This window comes from Balaenoptera musculus, chromosome 7 (assembly GCF_009873245.2).
Source record: "Balaenoptera musculus isolate JJ_BM4_2016_0621 chromosome 7, mBalMus1.pri.v3, whole genome shotgun sequence".
Classification (NCBI taxonomy): Eukaryota; Metazoa; Chordata; class Mammalia; order Artiodactyla; family Balaenopteridae; genus Balaenoptera; species Balaenoptera musculus.
The window spans coordinates 48,986,527-49,006,558 of record NC_045791.1 but is presented as its reverse complement, the minus strand read 5'-3'; the positions used below and the strand labels follow the sequence as shown (position 1 = coordinate 49,006,558).

The window sequence follows — 20,032 nt, the reverse complement described above, 5'->3', positions numbered from 1 at the left end:
TCTAGCATTAAGAACCTACTGATTTTCACTGGCACAGAATTCTGAGAATTCAATCCTAAGACAAAGTCAGAAACAATGCTAATGTGATATTTCTAACCTAAATATCAACAGGACACGTGCCGAATGGCTCATAATCCCTTAAGGAGGGTTGGATTTCATTCACATCTACAGGAATCAGTAATGGCTGCTTTGAAAAACAGAATCTAAATGGGTGATATTAAAAATGGGTAGTACTAACTACCAGAGCCACCTAATAAAGTTTTCTCCAACACATTCTTCTAAGAGGCTGAACCCTCACCCCAAACGTCCTTCACCCAGGGGCCCTGACTGTTGAGAGTAGCTCCTTTTTCTAATTTACATAAGGGTACTCCACAGGCTAGCAGTGATGCTGGTAACTGTTAAACAGTCAGAACCATAAAGCATAAGTCTAGAACACATAAATAGGACATCATTCCAAGTTTAAAATGTCTGGCATAAATGAATGTTCCTATATCTTGTACCTCCTTTTGTCCCCCCTATTTCAGAACCTCTTTTTCAATAGGTATGAAATAATCAATCAAAAAACAGAGGGACCTTTAACCTCAGAGATAGCTTAATTGTCCAAACTTGTTTAGTCCCATTGCTGATCTCCCAGACAAACTGTTTCCAAATAGCTAATTACCCTGAAATAGCTCACTTCAATACATTAGGAAGGAAAGAGGCAGATTGGACTGAATTATTACACCTTATGAAATTATTACTAATTGTGATATTAAATATTGTCAGAAATCCAAAACAAATGTTCTTTCTTTTAACTCTAATTAAACTTGATTTCCAAGCTAATATTAATTTTTATATGGCAGCAAAATAAATATTTTTCTGACCAGTGGCAGACTTAGCAGAGAGCTAAATCTCAAGTACTTTCAACAAAGAGACTGAAAACACCCTCAGAGCCGACAATAACTTGGGTAAGACAGAATTAACTGTCTGTCTACCAGTAAATGTTTTGTTCTCAATCCCTGCTGATAAAAGAAGTGATTTTTAGAATGCATTCAGATAGCTTTAAAAGTTTAAGTAAATATCTAAGACATGATTTTTCTATGTTTTCCTCTCTCATAACCAAATTTGATATGTATCTCAAATTTCCATTAAGGATTATAAGTTAGTCATTTGATTTCCTAAGATACAGATGACTTTTTTCTTTCATTTTCCTACAAACTTCTGCATACAGTTCAATAAATGGTATTTACTAGTTTATCCTTCCATATATTCCCTTTATATTTTATTTATATTGCATTGTACTGACTTAGATTTAGTTATTCCTCATGGAATTATGGGGTATTATTAGTGTATCTAAACGTAGATAATGAAACTGAAGTCCAGAGAGGTCACTACAGGCCCAGAGTCATGCAGATATTCAGATTTTTAGCACATGTTTTTTTATTACTCTCACACACTTTAGTATGTCATGGTCACAGAGAAGGAACTACAGCTTATAATAATGAACTATATTTGCAAGGAACTTATAGTGGAGATATATATATATATATATATATATATATATATATTTGCTGGTTTGGTTGTGTTTGTTTTCACCCAGCATTCATTTATTCTTTGTTCATAAGGGTATGCTGAGATCTTCCACGTAGGTAAACAGGTACAGAGGCCTCAGCCAATCAGCATCCTCTAGCTACAGCAATTTAGTTCTAGGGGGAGCATGTGTATTCCACTTAGAGCCAATTAGATGCTGTAAGGTTTTTTTCCCTGGGGCTTCTGGGAAAAGGATTCTCACTCTTTTTCTGCATCATTTTTACTCCTTTCTGGGGAAAACCTGGGAGAGAATGGGGCCAGCTCAGAGGAAGTGAGGCTGAGAGGTAAAAAAGAAGAAATATGATCAAGGAGATACTCAGTTTTTTAAACAAACACTTGTGAAGTGCTTATAAAGGGCCAGGCACAGTCTTAAGCACTTTACAAAAACAGCTTACTTAATCCTCTTAACAAACCTATGAGGTAGGTACTATTATAATCTTGACTTTATAATTGAGGAAATTGAGACACAGAGAAGTTAAGAAACTTGTCTAATGTCATTCAGCTAATAAATGAAGGAGGGCTTCCCTGGTGGCACAGTGGTTAAGAATCTGCCTGCCAATGCAGGGGACACGGGTTCGAGCCCTGGTCTGGGAAGATCCCACATGCTGGGGAGCAGCGAAGCCCGTGAGCCACAACTACTGAGCCCGCGTGCTACAACTACTGAGGCCCGCGCACCTAGAGCCCATGCTCCGCAACAAGAGAATGAGAAGCCCGCGCACTGCAACGAAGAGTAGCCCCTGCTCGCTGCAACTAGAGAAAGCCCGCCCGCAGCAACGAAGACCCAATGCAACCAAAAATAAATACATAAAATAAATTTATAAAATAAATAAATAAATAAATGAAGGAGCAGGGATTTGGGCCCAGGTGATCATGCTCCATCCCAGTGCTCTTAGCTACTACGCTAGAGACATACTGTGAGTCCTTAATTACATCAATGGTTCACAATGGGTTCTCAAAGAAAAGAAGGAAAGAGGGAAGGAAGGAAGAAGGGAAGGGAAGGGAAGGGACATCCCTGATTTTTTGCATTTGCCAATTCCCTTGGTATAAATATTCTCAACATGGCTGATTTCAAGCTATTAACACGATATTATCTGGTTTGCAAAATTCTTGAAAATTTAATAATCAAAGAGTTGGTACAAGCCAGTTGCTCTAGTACACCCCTGGAACTTACATCAAACCTCCCTTCCACAAGACTGCATTTTTATGAATCTGTAATGTTCCTTTTGGTTTAAGACTCTTGTGGTTGGGTTTTTGGTCTTTTGCAATATAAAGCATCCTAACTGATACCAAGTTTCACAGATGATGAAATGCTTTAATGGAAACTGCTCTTGGTCATCTTTGACCGCCACAATCACCTCATGAGATAGACAATACACTCATCAGTTTCTCCATCATAACTCAACAGAAACTGAGACTTGAGGGGGTTATGAATTTGGACTATGTAGTACTGGCTACATAATTTGCCACACCCAGTGCAAAATGAAAATGTAGGGTCCCTTATTCAAAAATCATTAAGAATTTCAAGATGACAGCAGAGCATGAAACTAAGTGCAGGGCCCCTCTAAGTACGCAGCCCTGTTTAACTGCCCACAATGAAGATGGCCCTGGGTCTATGGGACTCAGCTGATAAATGTCAGAGGTGGTGTGTGAACTCAGATCTACAAGTCCCATAGCCCTTACACTCTATCACACTGCTTCCCTGCAAAATAAAGGATATGGAAATACTTTACCTATACTTCTATGTAGGATTTATTTAAATTATTAATGACGACTATATAGCATGTGGTTGATCAGTTTCAAGTAAACACATATACTTGATTCACTTAGAATCCTATGTTGCAAGAGCTATACATTAGGTCACAAGTATATCCAATCTTAATTTATTTACATTACATTTCCTTCAGGCAAAATTAAAAGAACTCTTACCGTAAAGTTATTGTGAGCAACTTACATTGCACATTTTTTTTTCTTGTTTACTTTTCAAACAAAGCCAGAAAAAGAAAACAAATACTATTCCACATACCAGACTTTTAATCAATCTATCTGATATACTGCCCCCGACGCCACCTTACAAACCCAACTGCCTTAATAGTCACAACTTAGGCAACTCTAAATACCCTAGGGAGTTTTCTGAAAAAACAAGCAAGCAAACAAACAAACAAAACCAAAAAACAAAAACAAAAACAAACCCCACGTTTATCCCTGACTACAACATTTCAGAAATACCCCAGTTACTTTCTTCCTCCTGGAAAACCTTGGCCTAAGTCCAGCTGTTTACAGCGCAATTACTATTTTCCAAAGTGCCAGGCTCACTCTAATGAGTTTTATTACTTAGATTTTCACATTCAAAAATCATAACCCATGACAATATTCGGTAATATATGACAATGGAGTAATGAAATGGGAAATAATCTTTTATATAAGAGAGCATTTAGAAGTTGTATTATGCAGTTTTATATAACATCTGGTTTCCACTACTCAATTTTTAGTGATTTTTAAAGAAAGCAGAAAACTCATCACGATAAGCAGCTGAATAATGCTTCAAATTTAATCTATGCAAACAAATAACAGATAGTTTATCATGAATTATAACCTAAAGGCAGAGGCTCAATGTAAATATAGGCTCAATGTAAACATTTCTATTTACCTGTTGACTAACCTAGGCTATTTAATTTTCATTTTTGTTTGAGACATTAGAAGCCAAGAGAAAAAATATTCCAGTATGATTCCCTAGAAACATGGCAAAATGCTCCAAGTAAATCAATCAATACATTGATATGCTTTAAAGGTGATTTTCTAAAACATTTTAAAATTACAATTCTTGTTAATGAGTAATGAAAATAAATATACCACCAAAGAGGGCAGGGATGTGTGTTTTATATTAGCACTGAAATGAAAGCATTTCAACCAGACATGATTTATCCTTTACCAACAGTAGTACTACCTGCTCAGATCTGCCCTGGTGCTGGTATTGGTACTGAGTAAAGGTATTACAGGAAGAAGCAGTTTTGTCCTTCTCAAATTGTTTCTTCACTCTGGCCAAACCACCAGGCACTGTGCGCGTTTCTGATTCTTCCAGCATCTAACACAAGAAAAAGGAAAGAAAAACGAAATTTCAGCTTGACATCTTCTCAGGATGGGATTCTCAAGCTATTTTTTAAAAAATGGTTGATAATTATTGGGTGGTATATTAAAAAGATATTAACATACACAATTATTTCAGGAGGATCTTATTACAGAAAACCTTAATAAAAATAATTTCTCCATGTTGTTTTTTCCTGTATCAGTCTTTTGATATAAAGTCAGAGGATCTTTAAAATATTGAGTTAATTTTCCTTATCTCAAGATAGATTTTGATGTCTGGAGATTAGATCTGTTAGAATGGATTTCTCTCATAATACACAGACTAGCAGAAATTAGAATAATGGATTCAATTTTAATCCACAATAAAGTTGTCATTAAAATTCCAAATGTCTATATAGGTAACACATTATTAAGAATATTAAAAAACATTTGACTTATTCCAAAATGTATTTAAATCATTAAGGATGAACAAAATAGCTTTGAAGCTATTTTGGGAAGCATATTTTTATTAATATACAAAAATATTAATATTAGTAAAAATAACAACTACTTAATACATAGTGCTGAGTGATTTTCTATGTATTTACATATATTTTGTCACTTGATGCTTCTCCATGTTCTGTGAGATACGGTCATTTATGGTGGGGATGTCTAAGTTTAGAAGGATTCAGGTCTATCATTGGCATTTTACAGATGAGAAAGCCTATTCCAGTAGGTGTCATTTAGAACAACCTGAATAACTTTGAGGAGTCTTGTCAGATATGATGCCCCTGTGGGAAGTGCAGTAATTCGAAGGCTTTGGTTCTGATGATTCAGCACATTCCCCAGCCTAGCGGGCACTCAAGCCCAGATGGGATGACAACTGTCAAGCAAACAGGCCCCAGGCCAACCCACTTTCCTCTAAGATACATCCAGGTCCACCTGAAACTGGGAGGAGATTCAGTGACACTTCATGCACAGGAGGTCTCCTGAGGTCTGGCCTAGTCCTGACATAACCCTGGAAACCTTGAGACCTGAGAGTAACTGAATGCCTGTGAGCTGAGGTTCCCATACCTTGGACTGTGGACTCCTGGGATCCTGAAATCTTTACCCAAATATGTAGTTCCTCAAACAAATACTAAAAATACAGCTACTAAATTGGGGTTTTCCATACTCCAGAATACTGGAGGTGAAATTAATATTCAGGATTATCTGAATTACTAGCAAATACTCAAGTGGTTGCTTTATCAAGTTCATAACCTTTCCCTAGTTACAGGGACTGCCAAATATTTAAGAAAATGCACATTGACTCTATGGAAAGAAGGGATACATTCTATCAAATTCTGCAACAAACTTCATGTGTAAATCCTGGTCAATTACTGTCACTTGATACATGTTAAAGTCATTAGAAATTATGGCATCTCTTTTGAAATTTAAGATAAAGAAAGGGAAGGGTGAATTAAGGCTACAATATTTCTTTTACCCCCTCTGCCATTTAATTTACATAAATGGCCTTCTTCAATTGATCATATGCAGATAATATATACATATTAAATTACAGAAATTAAGGCAAATTTTGTTAAGAAGAAACTTACTTTTTCCAACAACTATAAACAGTGTCCAAATGATGTGCAAATTAATCTGGTAAGCCTCATTAATTATGCTAACGAGTGGATACTTCACTAGTGTGTGCGTTTACACAAAAATATCAGTTCCTATACTGAACAGGTTGCCTCTTATCTACTAAATGAATTAAAAAACAGATATATCCATTCATTTACTTTAGCACTGTGCTTTGGAATCAGATCATGTTACACAGGCAAAAACGCATACAGTTGATTATTTCTACTAGTAGTACAACCATGACCCCAGCCCTCCTGATGCTGCTCTCCGGCCTAAGGGAGAAAGTCCTTTGAGCTATAGTTTAGTTAGTGGTGGTGATGAGGTCTTCTTGTTCAGCTCAGCTTGGAAAGTTTACATATGTAAGATGGCAGGACTTCCTCAAGGAGAAGCCTATGGCCATGAGCTGGAGTGATGTTTCTTTGCTCAGACTGAGATCACTTTGCCTTGTTTACCACCATGTACTAACATCCCAACTAATCCATGTAATTGTAAATGACCACATAACTTAGATTGCTTTGTGTTGAACCTTTTTAAAAATGTTTATCCTTATTCTATGTTTCTTATTCTTGGACACAGAAACAAGATTTGGAATTTAATGGATATGCCGATAATAATTATTCTATTAACGAGTTAGTTTAAATACTTAATACAGAACCTACCTAATGTTATTTTAATAATAAGTTAATTTAAATACATAACACTTAAACCTAGGTAAGTATATTCCATACAGAATCAGCAATTTCCTTTACAAAGAACTGTTCTTGGTTTGTAGGGCATAATAGAAATAACAATCTGGGGAGTTGGACAGACAGTAATTCTAATCCCAGTTGTGACACTTAAAACCTTGGGCTAGAGTTCCTACTTCAATGTGACTGAAATATAATGGATTCAGTTTGGGGCCAAATCAGTGACTTCCAAATTTTGCACATAAAATATTTGGTTTATTTGTATAGACAGAAATTTGGTTATAAGCAGTTTCCATGATTTTTTGATTGAACAAACATTTGATGCAACTGACCAAATAAGGCAGTTATTTTGCTTTACTTTAGATATTTATCAGGATTTCTCTGAGACAATATGTGTGCTCATTTTTTCTCAAAACATTAGCTTAGGGCCAAACTAAACAGTAGGGCACTTTTTTTGGACCAAAGATGCTTTCTTATATAAGAGGAGGCAGTTGAATATAGTTAAAAGAGTACTAGAATCAAGAGACTGGAATCTAGTCTGGCTTTGTCCCTGTCTAATTGCATGATCTACCATAAATCACTGTCCCTGAATTTGTTTTGTCTGTAAATGGGCAGGGAAGAGAAGGATTATTAAATTCCTTACATGTAGAATTTCTTCAGAATAGCATTAAAATTTAAAATTTTTATATTAAATAGTGAGATAATTTAGTTTCCTTATGAGTCCAATTTAAATATTCTCCTTTTAGTACACTATAAATACGAATCATGCCTTATACAAATTTGTTTTATGGTATATTCTCCTAGTGTTTAGCAAGATAAAAGTCTTCCTAGATAAAAGATTGCTTACTAAACAACCAGTCTTTAACTAGGTATTTTCAAAGTCAGCTTGCTTCACCAAGAATCATGTTTCCAATTTAGAATACTAATTTGTAGTAAAGTTCCTTAATGATCCAGCAGGGGGTGCTATGTAAGAAGAGTGAGTGGCAGGAGGCGCTGGAGGGATACTATTAGTTTTGGAAGTGATGAAGTTACTTATGTCATTTCTGTACATTCATTCAAAATCTATGGTGCGCCTGAAATGTATTTCAATAACTATGTAAAAACTTAAATGTCATCTAGAATTGCAACATTGTTAATGAGTTTGGCACAGTCATTCTTGTCTCTGAATGATTTGTAAAGAAAATTGTTCAGAGTAGCTATTTTAGAATACCAGCCTTCTTGGCTATTCTCCCTCTCTCTTTCTCTTTTGGTTAAATGAACAACTTTGCTAATTTGGAGATTATAATTATAAAAGAATATCCTTATATTCCATTAAGCTATAAAGCTGCTACTGATAAAATGACTTATCAAATCCTGTGGATCGAAGGCCACAGAATATGGAACCCAACAAATTCTTTTGAATATGACTTTATTATGCATTTGCTCTAAAAACTGGTGGTCTTACTGAATCCTGCTGTTTCCTGTAATCATAATTGGTTTAGCAGAGTCCCTACATTGCTAATCTCCCTCATTTCTATGTTGATTAAGCTACTTCTAATGGATTTAGGGCATACAGAGAAACGAGAAAAGCAAAAGAAATTATACTGCCAGTGAATTTAAATGAACTATACATGAGACCAAGGAGGGCAGCACGCAGACCCACATTACTAAGATCTGAAATTAATTCCCAACCTTCCCAAGGAGAATAGCTATAGGTTAAATGATAATTATGGCAGTAGTAACACATTTATACAGTGCCTTATGGCTTACACGTAAATTATCTCTTTTACTCTTCACAGAGACCCTCTGCAGCAGATGGTTTTTTCCCATTTTTCAGTTAAGGAAACTGAAGTTCAGAGAAGGGTTAAGACAGTAGCTCAAGTTCACACAACTAATAAGTGGCAGAGCTGAAGCTTAATTTCAGATACTCTGGATTTGATACACACTATTTCTGTGTTTTTTTCTACTTTATCCCATTGTCCAGTAGTATTCTTATGGTGCAGTGTTAAGGAGGCATGTGAAAGGCAGACAAGCAGCCTGCCTAATGCAGAAGCGCTAGAAGCAGCTTACGTTGGCGGAGGAGCTGCGGCAGTCACCCTTGGAAACAGCTGCCTGGTACCTCGCCATCCGCTCCTTCAAGGACACCACCTCCCGGAGGTCTGACGCACCCTCTCTCTGCGCAGCACTGTCTTCTGCAAATCCACTCGCAGGCTTACTAGGGCCAGCAGTCACTGAAAACAAATGTAGCATCGTTTCAGGTTTTGAAAAGACAATAGCATCATCTTAGGAACAGTGAAGGCACTTAAAACATCTGGTCTCGGAAAACAGACTGTAACATTCCATGGTATTTTCCACGTTTCATGGTCACCCTCTTTCTTTCAAGCTTTCAAGTAAAGCTACAAAATGCCTACACAGAAACATATGCTTATGCAAACAGCAAAAGAAAATATTGTCCCCACTCCTACTCCTGCAATTATTCTGATAAACGATAGGTATTTATTAAGAGATACATAATGTTAATGAACATTTCCTGAAGCATTATGTGTTGGTGTTATGCTAAATGCTATAAAAGCATCATCTCATTTACTTCTCTAACATCCTCATGAGGTAGGTTCTATTATTTTCTAAAATTTATAGATAAAGAAAATGGAGAGTCAGAGTAGTTAAAAAACTTTCCCATGATCACACAATTAGTTAAGTGTCAGATTTGGTGGTTTGACTAAATCTTTGGCAAATCTAAAAATTGCTCTTTGCTTCTCTCCCTACCCTTCAACCCTCAAGGAGATAAATCTAAAATATGTGAATGCTATGAGAATTATAGACTGTGGATTTTTTTCCTTTTATTCCATAGAGGCATGTGTAACATAAGAAAGAAATAATAGTCCCATTAAAAAAAAACCTTTGTCAGTTGTTCCAGAGCATCTTATATTTTCCCACGTAAGCCATCTACCTGACAAAAATACAGGGTATTAGGAATTACATACTTGCCAACAGAGCAAAAGACTGATTGCATGATCACAGAATAACAGTTGTTAGAAACAGAAATGTCTTAGAGATGATACAGTCTCACCTAGTCTAACCAACTCCTTTTAGGCATAAGGAAACATGTCTAAATATTTCCTTATGTGAAAGAAACCTAAGGACCCTCCCTGGTTAATGTGATGGTTATTTAGATATAGGTGCCAGAGTTGGTTCCAAAACTAGTTTTTCTTATTTTATCCAGTGTTCTTTGCTGTTATCACTCTGCTTGTTGGTTTACTCTTAAAGAATTGTAATTACAAAATCATTTCAAGGGCTCCTTCTGGGACCAACCAGTATATGGTGTGTGTGTGTATATGTGTGTATGTGTGGGTTTTGATATGTTTATCACTCATTCATACGCCCCCTGCCTTTCACCTTAGGGCTGGTAGGTTTTTGGACTCACAGGGTTAGCGGTCTTTGGTATACTTTGTTATTTGAATCGGTTTGATTTAATTACAATGAACCAAGTCCCAAACAACCCCAGGTAACAGACCACCAAGCTGTTCCTTCCCTGCCCTGTTCTCCCTACCTTCTTATCCAGTCCCCACATTGAACCATCTTATTACATTGTTTGTTCTTTCTATTAGCGTCTCCAAGATTTCTGTACACAACAGCAGTTGAGAACAACTACTGCGACCCAGGAAAAATTAAAAATCATTTGTTTTTTGACTCCCTGCGTATTTGCTTTTCCTTAAGGACTTCTTATTCAGTTAAAATTTTCATTTATTTTAATAAAATTTGTAAATATATTTTTAAAATTTTAATATTTATTTTTTATATTTTATTTCACACAGTATTGAAAGGAAAAAAATATAAAGGAATAAGACCTTGTATCATATGAATGCTGTGATTGTAGAAACTATGTTCCCAATAAATGTCAGTTAGTTTTAAAAATTCAGCTGTCTTCCAAAACCTCATATCCACACAAAGGTACACTCCTCCAGTTGATCCTGATAAAAAGAGATTCCCACCAACTACTGAAAATCTTTCACATGCTGAAGAAAATATATATTTATTTTCCTCTCTGGATTATCTATTTGCACAGATGAATTCCGTTTATGTTCAGCTGTACTCTTCTTACTTTGTTGTAAATGGTCACTATATAAATTTTATTGAACATGAACCACTGAAGTTTTTCCACATTAAGATATAAATTTCATTTTGCACATTATTAATTAAAGATGTCATTCTTTTATTAATCTTAACAGAAAGTCAGCAGTTTATTTTTGCAAAAATTTACAGAGAGTATTTACTTTCGAAATATTTCCAAATGGTTTTTATCATTTTCATCCTACTGGGAAATGCCTAAGATTAATGGTCAGGAAATCAGTTGCCTGAGTATTAAGAGATTTGGATTCCATTGCCTTGTAGCCTTTTATTCTGATCACAGAAAAAACATTACATTTTAATCTCTCTCTCTCTTTGTCTCTCTTTTTCTCGCTCTCTCCCCTTCCCTTTTTCCCATCAGTAACTTTGCCTACGCAGGTAGGGTCATGGAATAGAAAACCAACCTTCAGCTAACAACCTGTGTCCATGTTGTTTCTTAACCTCCTAAGTCAGTGTCTTTCAATTTCCTCATCTGAAAAACAAGGTGATGTTTCCTGACTAGTATACTATAAGGCAGTGCACCTATCTGTTCCTATCTTGATGCTGATGACACCTGATGTAAATTTGTAGGGTTGATAAGACAGTCCCTTACTTAGGGACTTAGGGATGTGTGGGGAAGAAGATAGGAACATTGGTCGCCTGACCTCACAATGTGCTATTTCAGAAGACTTGGATGCAACTGAGATTGGAAACAGTGTTAAATGAGTTTAGGGTAACTATAAAGAGAAAGGTAACACAGAAGAACAAGTTGGGTGTAAGACAGACTCAAGGATGTATTGTACAACATGGGGAATATAGCCAATATTTTGCAATAACTGTAAATGGAAAGTAACATTTAAAATTTATATAAAAATTTTAAAAAAGCAAATAATTGACTGAAAAAAATGATGCTACTGTCATCAATAAATAAGTCTATAGAATAAAGTAAAAAGTACTTTGACCTCTTTATTTCACTAAGAGAACACTTGCTAATATCTGAGTTGTGAAGCTGATATTTGCTCTGTCTGATTTACAGTACAGGCGTAAGCAGAGGTGTGTCTGATTTCCTAGCCGTGGTGAAATCAGAAGAAAGGAAAGTTATCAAAGGTGAGAAGAGAACTAAGGGTATTGAAGGTTTCTTAGAAGAATTAAAATACACATTGAAGGCAGTTAATAGAGTAATATATGCTGCAGAAGAGAAAACCAATAACATACTAACAACAATGTGAAAGAAGATGACAAAGATAGAGAACAGACAGCAAAATTCAAACTAGAAGATAACAGCATTTCCATGGGAGGGAGGGAGAGTGGGCAGAACAAATGAAATACAATAGAAGAAATTTTTGCTGAAGATAAAATTTGGGCATAGATTTAAAGTATTTACCATAATATAGGAATAAACTTAATTTTAAAACACCAATATATCAGCAAATCCTAGTAAAACATTTCAGAATCAAGGAAAAAGAAAAGTTCTACAATTATCCAGACATGATCCAGACATGAAGAGTTTCTGTGATGAAGAAACAAAATTCAGAAATCCTGAGGTATCTTCTTTAAAACACTGAACACTAAAAGCAGTTAGAGAACTGATTACTGGTTACTGAAATTTTAGTTTTGAGGACTACTCTATGTGAATTCAAGTTGTTACTCATGTGAGAAGTCAACAAAAAGCCAAACACAGTCCATTTAACAAAAGTCAGCCAAAAAAGAAAACAAAGAGCCTTAACAAAGAAAACCAAATGTAATAGTGTAAAACCAAATGTAAATAAACACGGGTCAAACTTCACCCTAAAAGACAAAGACAAATAAATCCAACCATATGCCACCTGCAAGACACAAAATTTAAAAAGAAAATATTGGCCAAGAAATTGTGAGGCAAAAATAAATGAAGAGAAGTTATCATGACTATATTCCTTTCATGCAAAGTAGCATTAAAGACAAAATATGTTAAATGAAATAGAGAGCTATTCTGTAGATAGAAGATGCTGCCCCACTATGAAGTTGTAACAACGATGTGACTCTACATGCTGACTAGCATAGTACAGAAACATATAAAGAGCATCTGCAACAAGAAGAAGAATTTTATGGGACTGTAATTGCTGTGGATGACTTTAACTTTCTTCCATCTTTGCCATATGAAACTTCAAAAATAAATTATTTGAATTATATAATTAATAAAGTTTATTTTAATATACTTATTCATTATTATTAAATAAACATTGATTATCTACAATAAGCATAAGACACATTCACTATGCTCCAGAGATTTCAGTCTAGTTGGCAAGAGAAACAGGCAATTATAGCCCAAGGAGTTTATGGTTTTGCACCAGGTGAGTTGGGAGCCTACGGGGGAGAACCTAATCCACCTGGGCGTGTCAGTGAGCTAGGTGTTGGGAAGGCATCCTGAGAAGTGGAACATTTGCACTGAAACACGAAGGAGTTGGCCATGTGACTATGTGGAAGAGAGAACAATGCAGAAATGGGAGGAAACAGCAGAATTACCAACAAATCATGTTGGGAAAAGTAGGTAATGATTTTGAGGAAAACATTCAGAGTTCCTCACCACACTGCATATTACACACGGAGAATTAGATAAAGAGTTAAATGCTTTTTAAAATGATGAAAAATTCTTAGAGAGATATAAGTAATTCATAAAATGATCTTAGTTGGACTTTCTAAGCATGAAAATTCAAAGTGAAAAAATCTTTCAAAAAATTTATAAGGCCAAAGGAAAATGGAAAAGGGACAATTATAATAAATATGTTGAAGTGTTAATTTTCTGGAAAGAATATTGGTTGGAAAAAAAACTAACGTTACTGAAAAGACAGATAAAGGACTTAAAACAATGATTCACAAGTAAAAAAATAATAGCAAATATGTATAAAGTGCTTTCTATGTGTCAGATTAGTTAGTCTTTTTAATGGTCTCAACCACCCTATGAGGTAGAGACTATATTTATTTTTAATCTCCATTTTACAGATAAGGAAACAGAGACACAGAAAAGATTGTAAAACTTGCTCAAGATCATGTGGCTGGTGAGCTTCAGAGCTGGAAGGGAAGCTAGACAGTCTGGCTCCAGGTTCTGTGACTTAAGCGCAATTCTATGTATGCTACATCTCAAGAAGTACAAGAGTCCAAAAACCAAAAGACAAACCCAAACAATCACTTGCCCAAGGAAACAGATGAAGGAAAATTCAAACAACAAAAAGATGCCTTTTTTGTTGTTAACTGACTCATTGCCTATGCAATAAAATATATACAATAAACAAATAGTCCTGGATAACTAACGCAATGTATAAGTATGACTCAAAAGAAATTGTAAGGTTCAATAGTAATTTGAACTCTCGAGCAGAAAAATGAGAATTTAATGATTTTTTTCTTGGAAATTTTCTAAAATCAATTCGAGAAGCCTTTATTTAGTCCAAACTAAAAGCCAGGCAGAGAATGAGCTGGGGTGTCACATGGAAGCCCACAAAGCTGATGCAAATATAGATGCCAGCTTCAAAGAGGCAAGCGTACTTTTGGTGACATATCAATAGCCTTGCTATTATATTCTGGATGCATTATAAAGAAGTCAACTGCTTTGAACTCAGAAAATTGATTGAGAACTAAATTGGGAGAATGATGAACTAAATTCTATCAAATCTAAATATACAATCTATAATCCAGCTTGGATTTGTGTACAGCATATCATACCGATGGACATACCATAGACTCAGAGCCATTAGCATGAATAAATTTCCTATAATTTATAATATTTGCATATCCCTCAGCTAATAATAAAATCCATCTCTTTTAAACGTTCAGAATGCTGCTGCCAAGTCAAATTTGTAATCAATTTGAGTTTTATATATTTTACCCTCATTTGAATATTATAAAGCCAAGAAATGGAGAATAAAATGAAAGAGCAAGTGTATAGCACAATCTTGCATTAATTTACAATTTTTAAAAAACATGGAGAGGAAGGGCAAAGACTAAAATGAGCGGAAGTGTATGCCATGATGGCACGAAAGCTATACTGTGCCGCCCCTCCAGCATACGAACCCAGTGAATCAGATTCCATCTTTTAAACTAACCTCCCTATGGTCCCACTCCCCAAAAATGCATTGTGTTGTGTGTACTACTGTCACCTTCCCCAAAATCCATCCATTCATCTGATTAGCATGATTTATACATTAACAAAAACAGATCATCTCTCAGGGTAATAAAAAGGATTAGTTCTTGCCTCCTTACTAAATCTTCCATAACCACTATTCTCCTAATTCAACAGGTACTGGAAGATATCCTATACATCCAGTTGCCTGACAGAGGAAAATGACAAGATTTAGCAGTATGGTAAACAAAATATTGGTCCTCCAAAGATGTGCACACCCTTATTCCCAGAATTTGTCAATATGCTACATTACATGGCAAAAGGGACTTTGCAGATGTGATTAAGTTAAGGATTTTGAGATGGGGAGATTATCCTGGATTGTCCAGGTGGGTTCAATGTAGTCACAAGGGTTCTTACAAGTGAAAGAGGGGCAGGAGAGTCAGAATCAGAAAGGAGAGGTAATGACAGAAGGAGACAGAGAGGGAAGAAGAAGAAGAAGAAAAAGAAGAAGGAGAAGGAGAAGGAGAAGAGGGGGAGGGGGGAGGGAGAAGAAGAGGGAGAGGAAGAAAAAGAAAGAGAGAGAGAGAGAGATTCATCGCAGAATCTAAACTACTGGCTTTGAAAGTGGAGGAAAGGTCCCATGAGTCTAGGAATGTAGGTAGATTCTAAAAGCTGGAAAAGGCAAGGAAGGAAACAGGCAACCTCCCTCATAGAGCTTTTAGGAGGAGTGGGGCTCCAGCCAACACCTTGATTTTGACCCAGCGAAACTCATTTTGCATTTTGGACCTCCAGAACTATAATATAATGGATTTGTGCTATTATAAGCCCAACTGTTTGTGCTTACAATTGTTTGCAGTAATTTGTTACAACAGCAACAGGAAACTAATACAAGCATCCACTGTACATACACATACACCTGACCAAGTCAGAAATCACTACACAGTAAATTCTTCTTAAGGCATATTTCAGTTCTAGCTCCCCCTAATCGCACAGATTCATATACACAAACCACCCTGTGATGGAAACATCTTTGAATTTCTTCACACCCCGAAGAATAAATGTCCACCTACTTATAGATAAGACTCAGCATAAATGGCCATTTAGATAGTAATCCCTCTGAGTAACAGAACTGCCACTTCTAACTGTAGTAAGTTTTTCTTATGGAGACGTGCCTTCTGTTTTCCGCAGCTCCTATCATCTCACAAGAAGTGCTTCTGGTACGAGAGCAGTTATGAACGTACAGAAGTTAGACAGAAATTAAATAATCATTAGTAGGTTAATATTGCTAGTTCAGGCATATTTGAAAATTCAATCATATTGCTATTAAACTAATTAATTGCTTAGTTTAGTTAAGGAATTGGCCAGTTAAAAAAATCAATAATTGAATAAAATGACTTAAATGCCTTTGAAATAGTCAAATAAATTAAAACTATTAAATGCTTATAGATGATGCATATTTTTACAATATAAGTCTCTTGTTAGACACTTCCCTAGCACAATCAGACTTACGTTGCATTATAACAATGATAACCATCTATTAATGAGTATCAATTACGCATTAATCATTTTACATGTATTCTTACACACCTACATTTTACATCTAATTCTTATAACAACTATATCTGATGGGTGGTATTATTTCTAGTTTACTGCGGTGAAAGTAACATTTAAAAAGGTAAAAATCATATAGTAAGCGGCTCAGCTTGGAATTAAGTTCAGGTATTTCTGACTACAAAGCTATTTAACTCTACACAGTCTCTTATGTAAGTATTTTTTATTAAAATATAACATTATAAAGTAAATTTTAAATTAAGGGTATGAATCCTCTTTTCTGTTTCCTAAACATCTACACACAAATTCTTTATTTCAGTGTATCTAGGGATAAATCAAAGGGAAACCAATAAGCTGAATTTCTATGTCTCTAAGCGAATCCTTTTTTGTCCTTATAAGCTTGAGTTTAGAATTAGAAAGCAAAGCAAATTTTTCAGTTATATTTCTTTGGTCACTATAGAGATCAAACTTGAGATGGGGTTAGGTATTGATCCAAGCCAGCAGGGAGAGAGACAAACTTTACTATAAGGGAAGGAAAATGTGAAGCAAGGTCCACTGCTCTCATTTCTATTGATTTGTTTTGCCTCAAGGCATGGGAGGTGGTGGCATGCTTCCATCAAAGTTTCCTCTTGTTTAAATCTGCATCCCAGGTATACAGTAAGAGTATTTGATAAACTCTCCTCTTAAGGCTTTAGGCGTACATTCAGTAAACATCTACTGTTCATCTGCTGTTGACCAAGCACCATGCTCAGGGCAGGGCACAAATTACTCACCATTGTATTTAGTCCTGCTCTACCTGAAAGGAGAGGAAAAGAAAAACACCAGAGAGATCCTCAAGAAATACAGTATTCTGGGGGCTTCCCTGGTGGTGCAGTGGTTGAGAATCTGCCTGCTAATGCAGGGGACACAGGTTCGAGCCCTGGTCTGGGAAGATCCCACATGCCGCGGAGCAACTAGGCCCGTGAGCCACAACTACTGAGCCTGCACGTCTGGAGCCTGTGCTCTGCAACAAGAGAGGCCGCGACAGTGAGAGGCCCGCGCACCGTGATGAAGAGTGGCCCCCGCTTGCCGCAACTGGAGAAAGCCCTCGCGCAGAAACGAAGACCCAACACAGCCAAAAATAAATAAATAAATAAACTCCAATCTCTTTAAAAAAACAACAACAACAAAAACACTAGTGCTTAGGAAATCTATAAAAATAAATTTAAAAAAAAGAAATACAGTATTCTAAGTGTTAATCTGGCCTTATCTCTAAAAACAGAAACACAACAGGTTGCAACCATTTCGACATGCTGATTTAGGAATAAAAAAGTTCCCAGATGGCTGGCCCTGCTAAGGAAGTTACCTTTTCTGAACACATACCAAATGGAGTCCTCCTTAGGTGGGGAATCCTGAGGAACTTGGTAGCACACACTCCACCTCCCCATCCCCCAAATCACATCTATTTATACTGAGATGAAATTGAATTAAAATAGATCAAGACCAATCAGATTTGATGGGGTTGAAAAGTCCCTCACATGTATCCTCCCAGTGGTTCAATTTCTCTTCAGATTTTTCCCCACTTAATCTAGGCGGTGAGTAGCTCCCTCTGCTGTGCTCTCCCAACATTTAAAAATTACACTTCTGTTTGTATTACTTGTTACTTTTTAGTGTATCGTTGAATCTCTCTGTCTTCCCTACTTCTCTCACCTTCCACCCACATGCACACTCCTCCAGCACAGGGTTAAGTTCATTTAGGAAACCTGTTTTACGCTGGGTTCTGTCTCGGTTTCATCCCGCAGCAGGCAGACCCACAGGGAGATTGACCATCTACCCTGGACCCAGAAAGCCCAATATTTATTCTATCTCTGACACTTACTTTTGACTTTAAGCAAATTTCTTAACCTCTCAAAGTCTCCTTCTTCTTAGCTGTAACATGAGAATGACACCAGAATCTGATTGCCTGTGGGGACTGAAGGAGATCTTATTAAAGTAAGGGGTTTTACACAGTAGCTTGCACATAGTAAATAATATATGCTCACTGGCTCCCAGTCACCTTAGGTGTTATTATATATCCTAGGTATTATTTTCCAGATAATCTGACATGAGACAAGTCTGAGATAATAAAAGTTATGAAATTTTCCCAAATCTCAAAGTTAGTAAGTAGAAAGGATAGGACTTGACTCTGGTCCATATGAATCTAAAGGCTATAATGATATTCCATTCCTCTTTATAAGCCAAGTGTCCGCCATGTTGCTTGAAACAAGGAGAATGCAAGAGATTGTGAAAGAATAGATAATTACAGTAAGAGATTAGGGCAAGGAAGTTAGCACAGTCCTGCTCATATGGCCATGGGAATGGAGAAAATATATATAAAAGAGAAGAATGTCAATGTATATGATAGCCAAAGTGTTAGTCTCTCCGTGTTTTTGGCACTAGCCAATGAACTACCAATTTTTCACCAGCAAAGAAGAGGGCAGTCCCCTGAAAATGTAAAGTTCATGAAAATCACCCTAGTATGGCCCACTATAGGGACAGATCTGCTCCTTTTCTCCCTGCGATGGTTCCTCATGTTTTCCCCTGCTCTGTTTTTTAGGTAAAATCATGGCACCATCACTCAAGCTTATTCACACTTCTCATTTTCCTATAGGGTCTCTGAACAGTGGGCTTGGCACAACGAACCCTGGCCTGGACCAGTCAGGCGGGGATAACTGGGCAGCTCCCTAAGTCTCTGCTGCCCTTGTCACCACCCACCAAAGGCAAAGAAGAGAAGGATCCTGGATCCCTCACTTATGATCCATCCCACGGTTGCTCTTCTAAGTACCTCTGCATTGCTAGGCGCCTCTGTACCCCTACTAAGAACCTTATTTAGGTGTTTGATAACTGCTAAAGGAAGAGGTGTTTTAATATTTGGTTAGTTTGAATATAGGTATTCTTTCTATTTAATCTGTGTATTCCTTCTGTTTAAATTGATTTCCATCCCTTTTTTCCTAAAGTCTCTGTTCTAGAAAATCTTCAAAGTTGGTATCATTCTACATTATTCACCTCTCCCTAAGTTGTTACCCCTTTGATATAACTTCTTTTTCTCACTCATTATTTCCTAATATACTCCTTTTTTATTCCTACTGATTACTAGCTTAGAATTTGTCTTTCCCTAAAATAATCGACTTTTGTTTCTCACAGGCTTTTAAAAAATCCATACGAAGTTAGTTCATGTGTACTGAACTGTTTCGTTTAGTTGCAAGTATGCTGTTGTCACTCAACAGATCAAAAATAAGCAACAGTAATAAAATGCAGATGAACATTTAGTAATTTGCAGCTTTGAAAAACATCTTCCCAGCATGCCTACCTTTAAATTGTTTGAGCGTGGGCAGGGTAGGAA

General features: G+C 36.4%; 1 protein-coding gene across 2 annotated transcripts in view; it reads right to left on the bottom strand.

The window, feature by feature from the left end:
* Nucleotides 1-20,032, bottom strand: part of XIRP2 (xin actin binding repeat containing 2) — a 69,072-nt gene that overhangs the window by 37,610 nt on the left and 11,430 nt on the right. The window contains exons 2-3 of one of the 2 annotated variants that reach the window (XM_036857609.1): nucleotides 8,991-9,151; nucleotides 4,514-4,651 (exon numbers count right to left, since the gene is read on the bottom strand). In XM_036857609.1, coding sequence (XP_036713504.1) covers nucleotides 4,514-4,651; nucleotides 8,991-9,047 — 195 coding nt within the window. In that variant the 5' untranslated portion in view covers nucleotides 9,048-9,151. Of the gene's footprint in view, nucleotides 1-4,513; nucleotides 4,652-8,990; nucleotides 9,152-20,032 lie in introns of those variants that run through there. The other variant, XM_036857610.1, reaches the window with a different exon arrangement.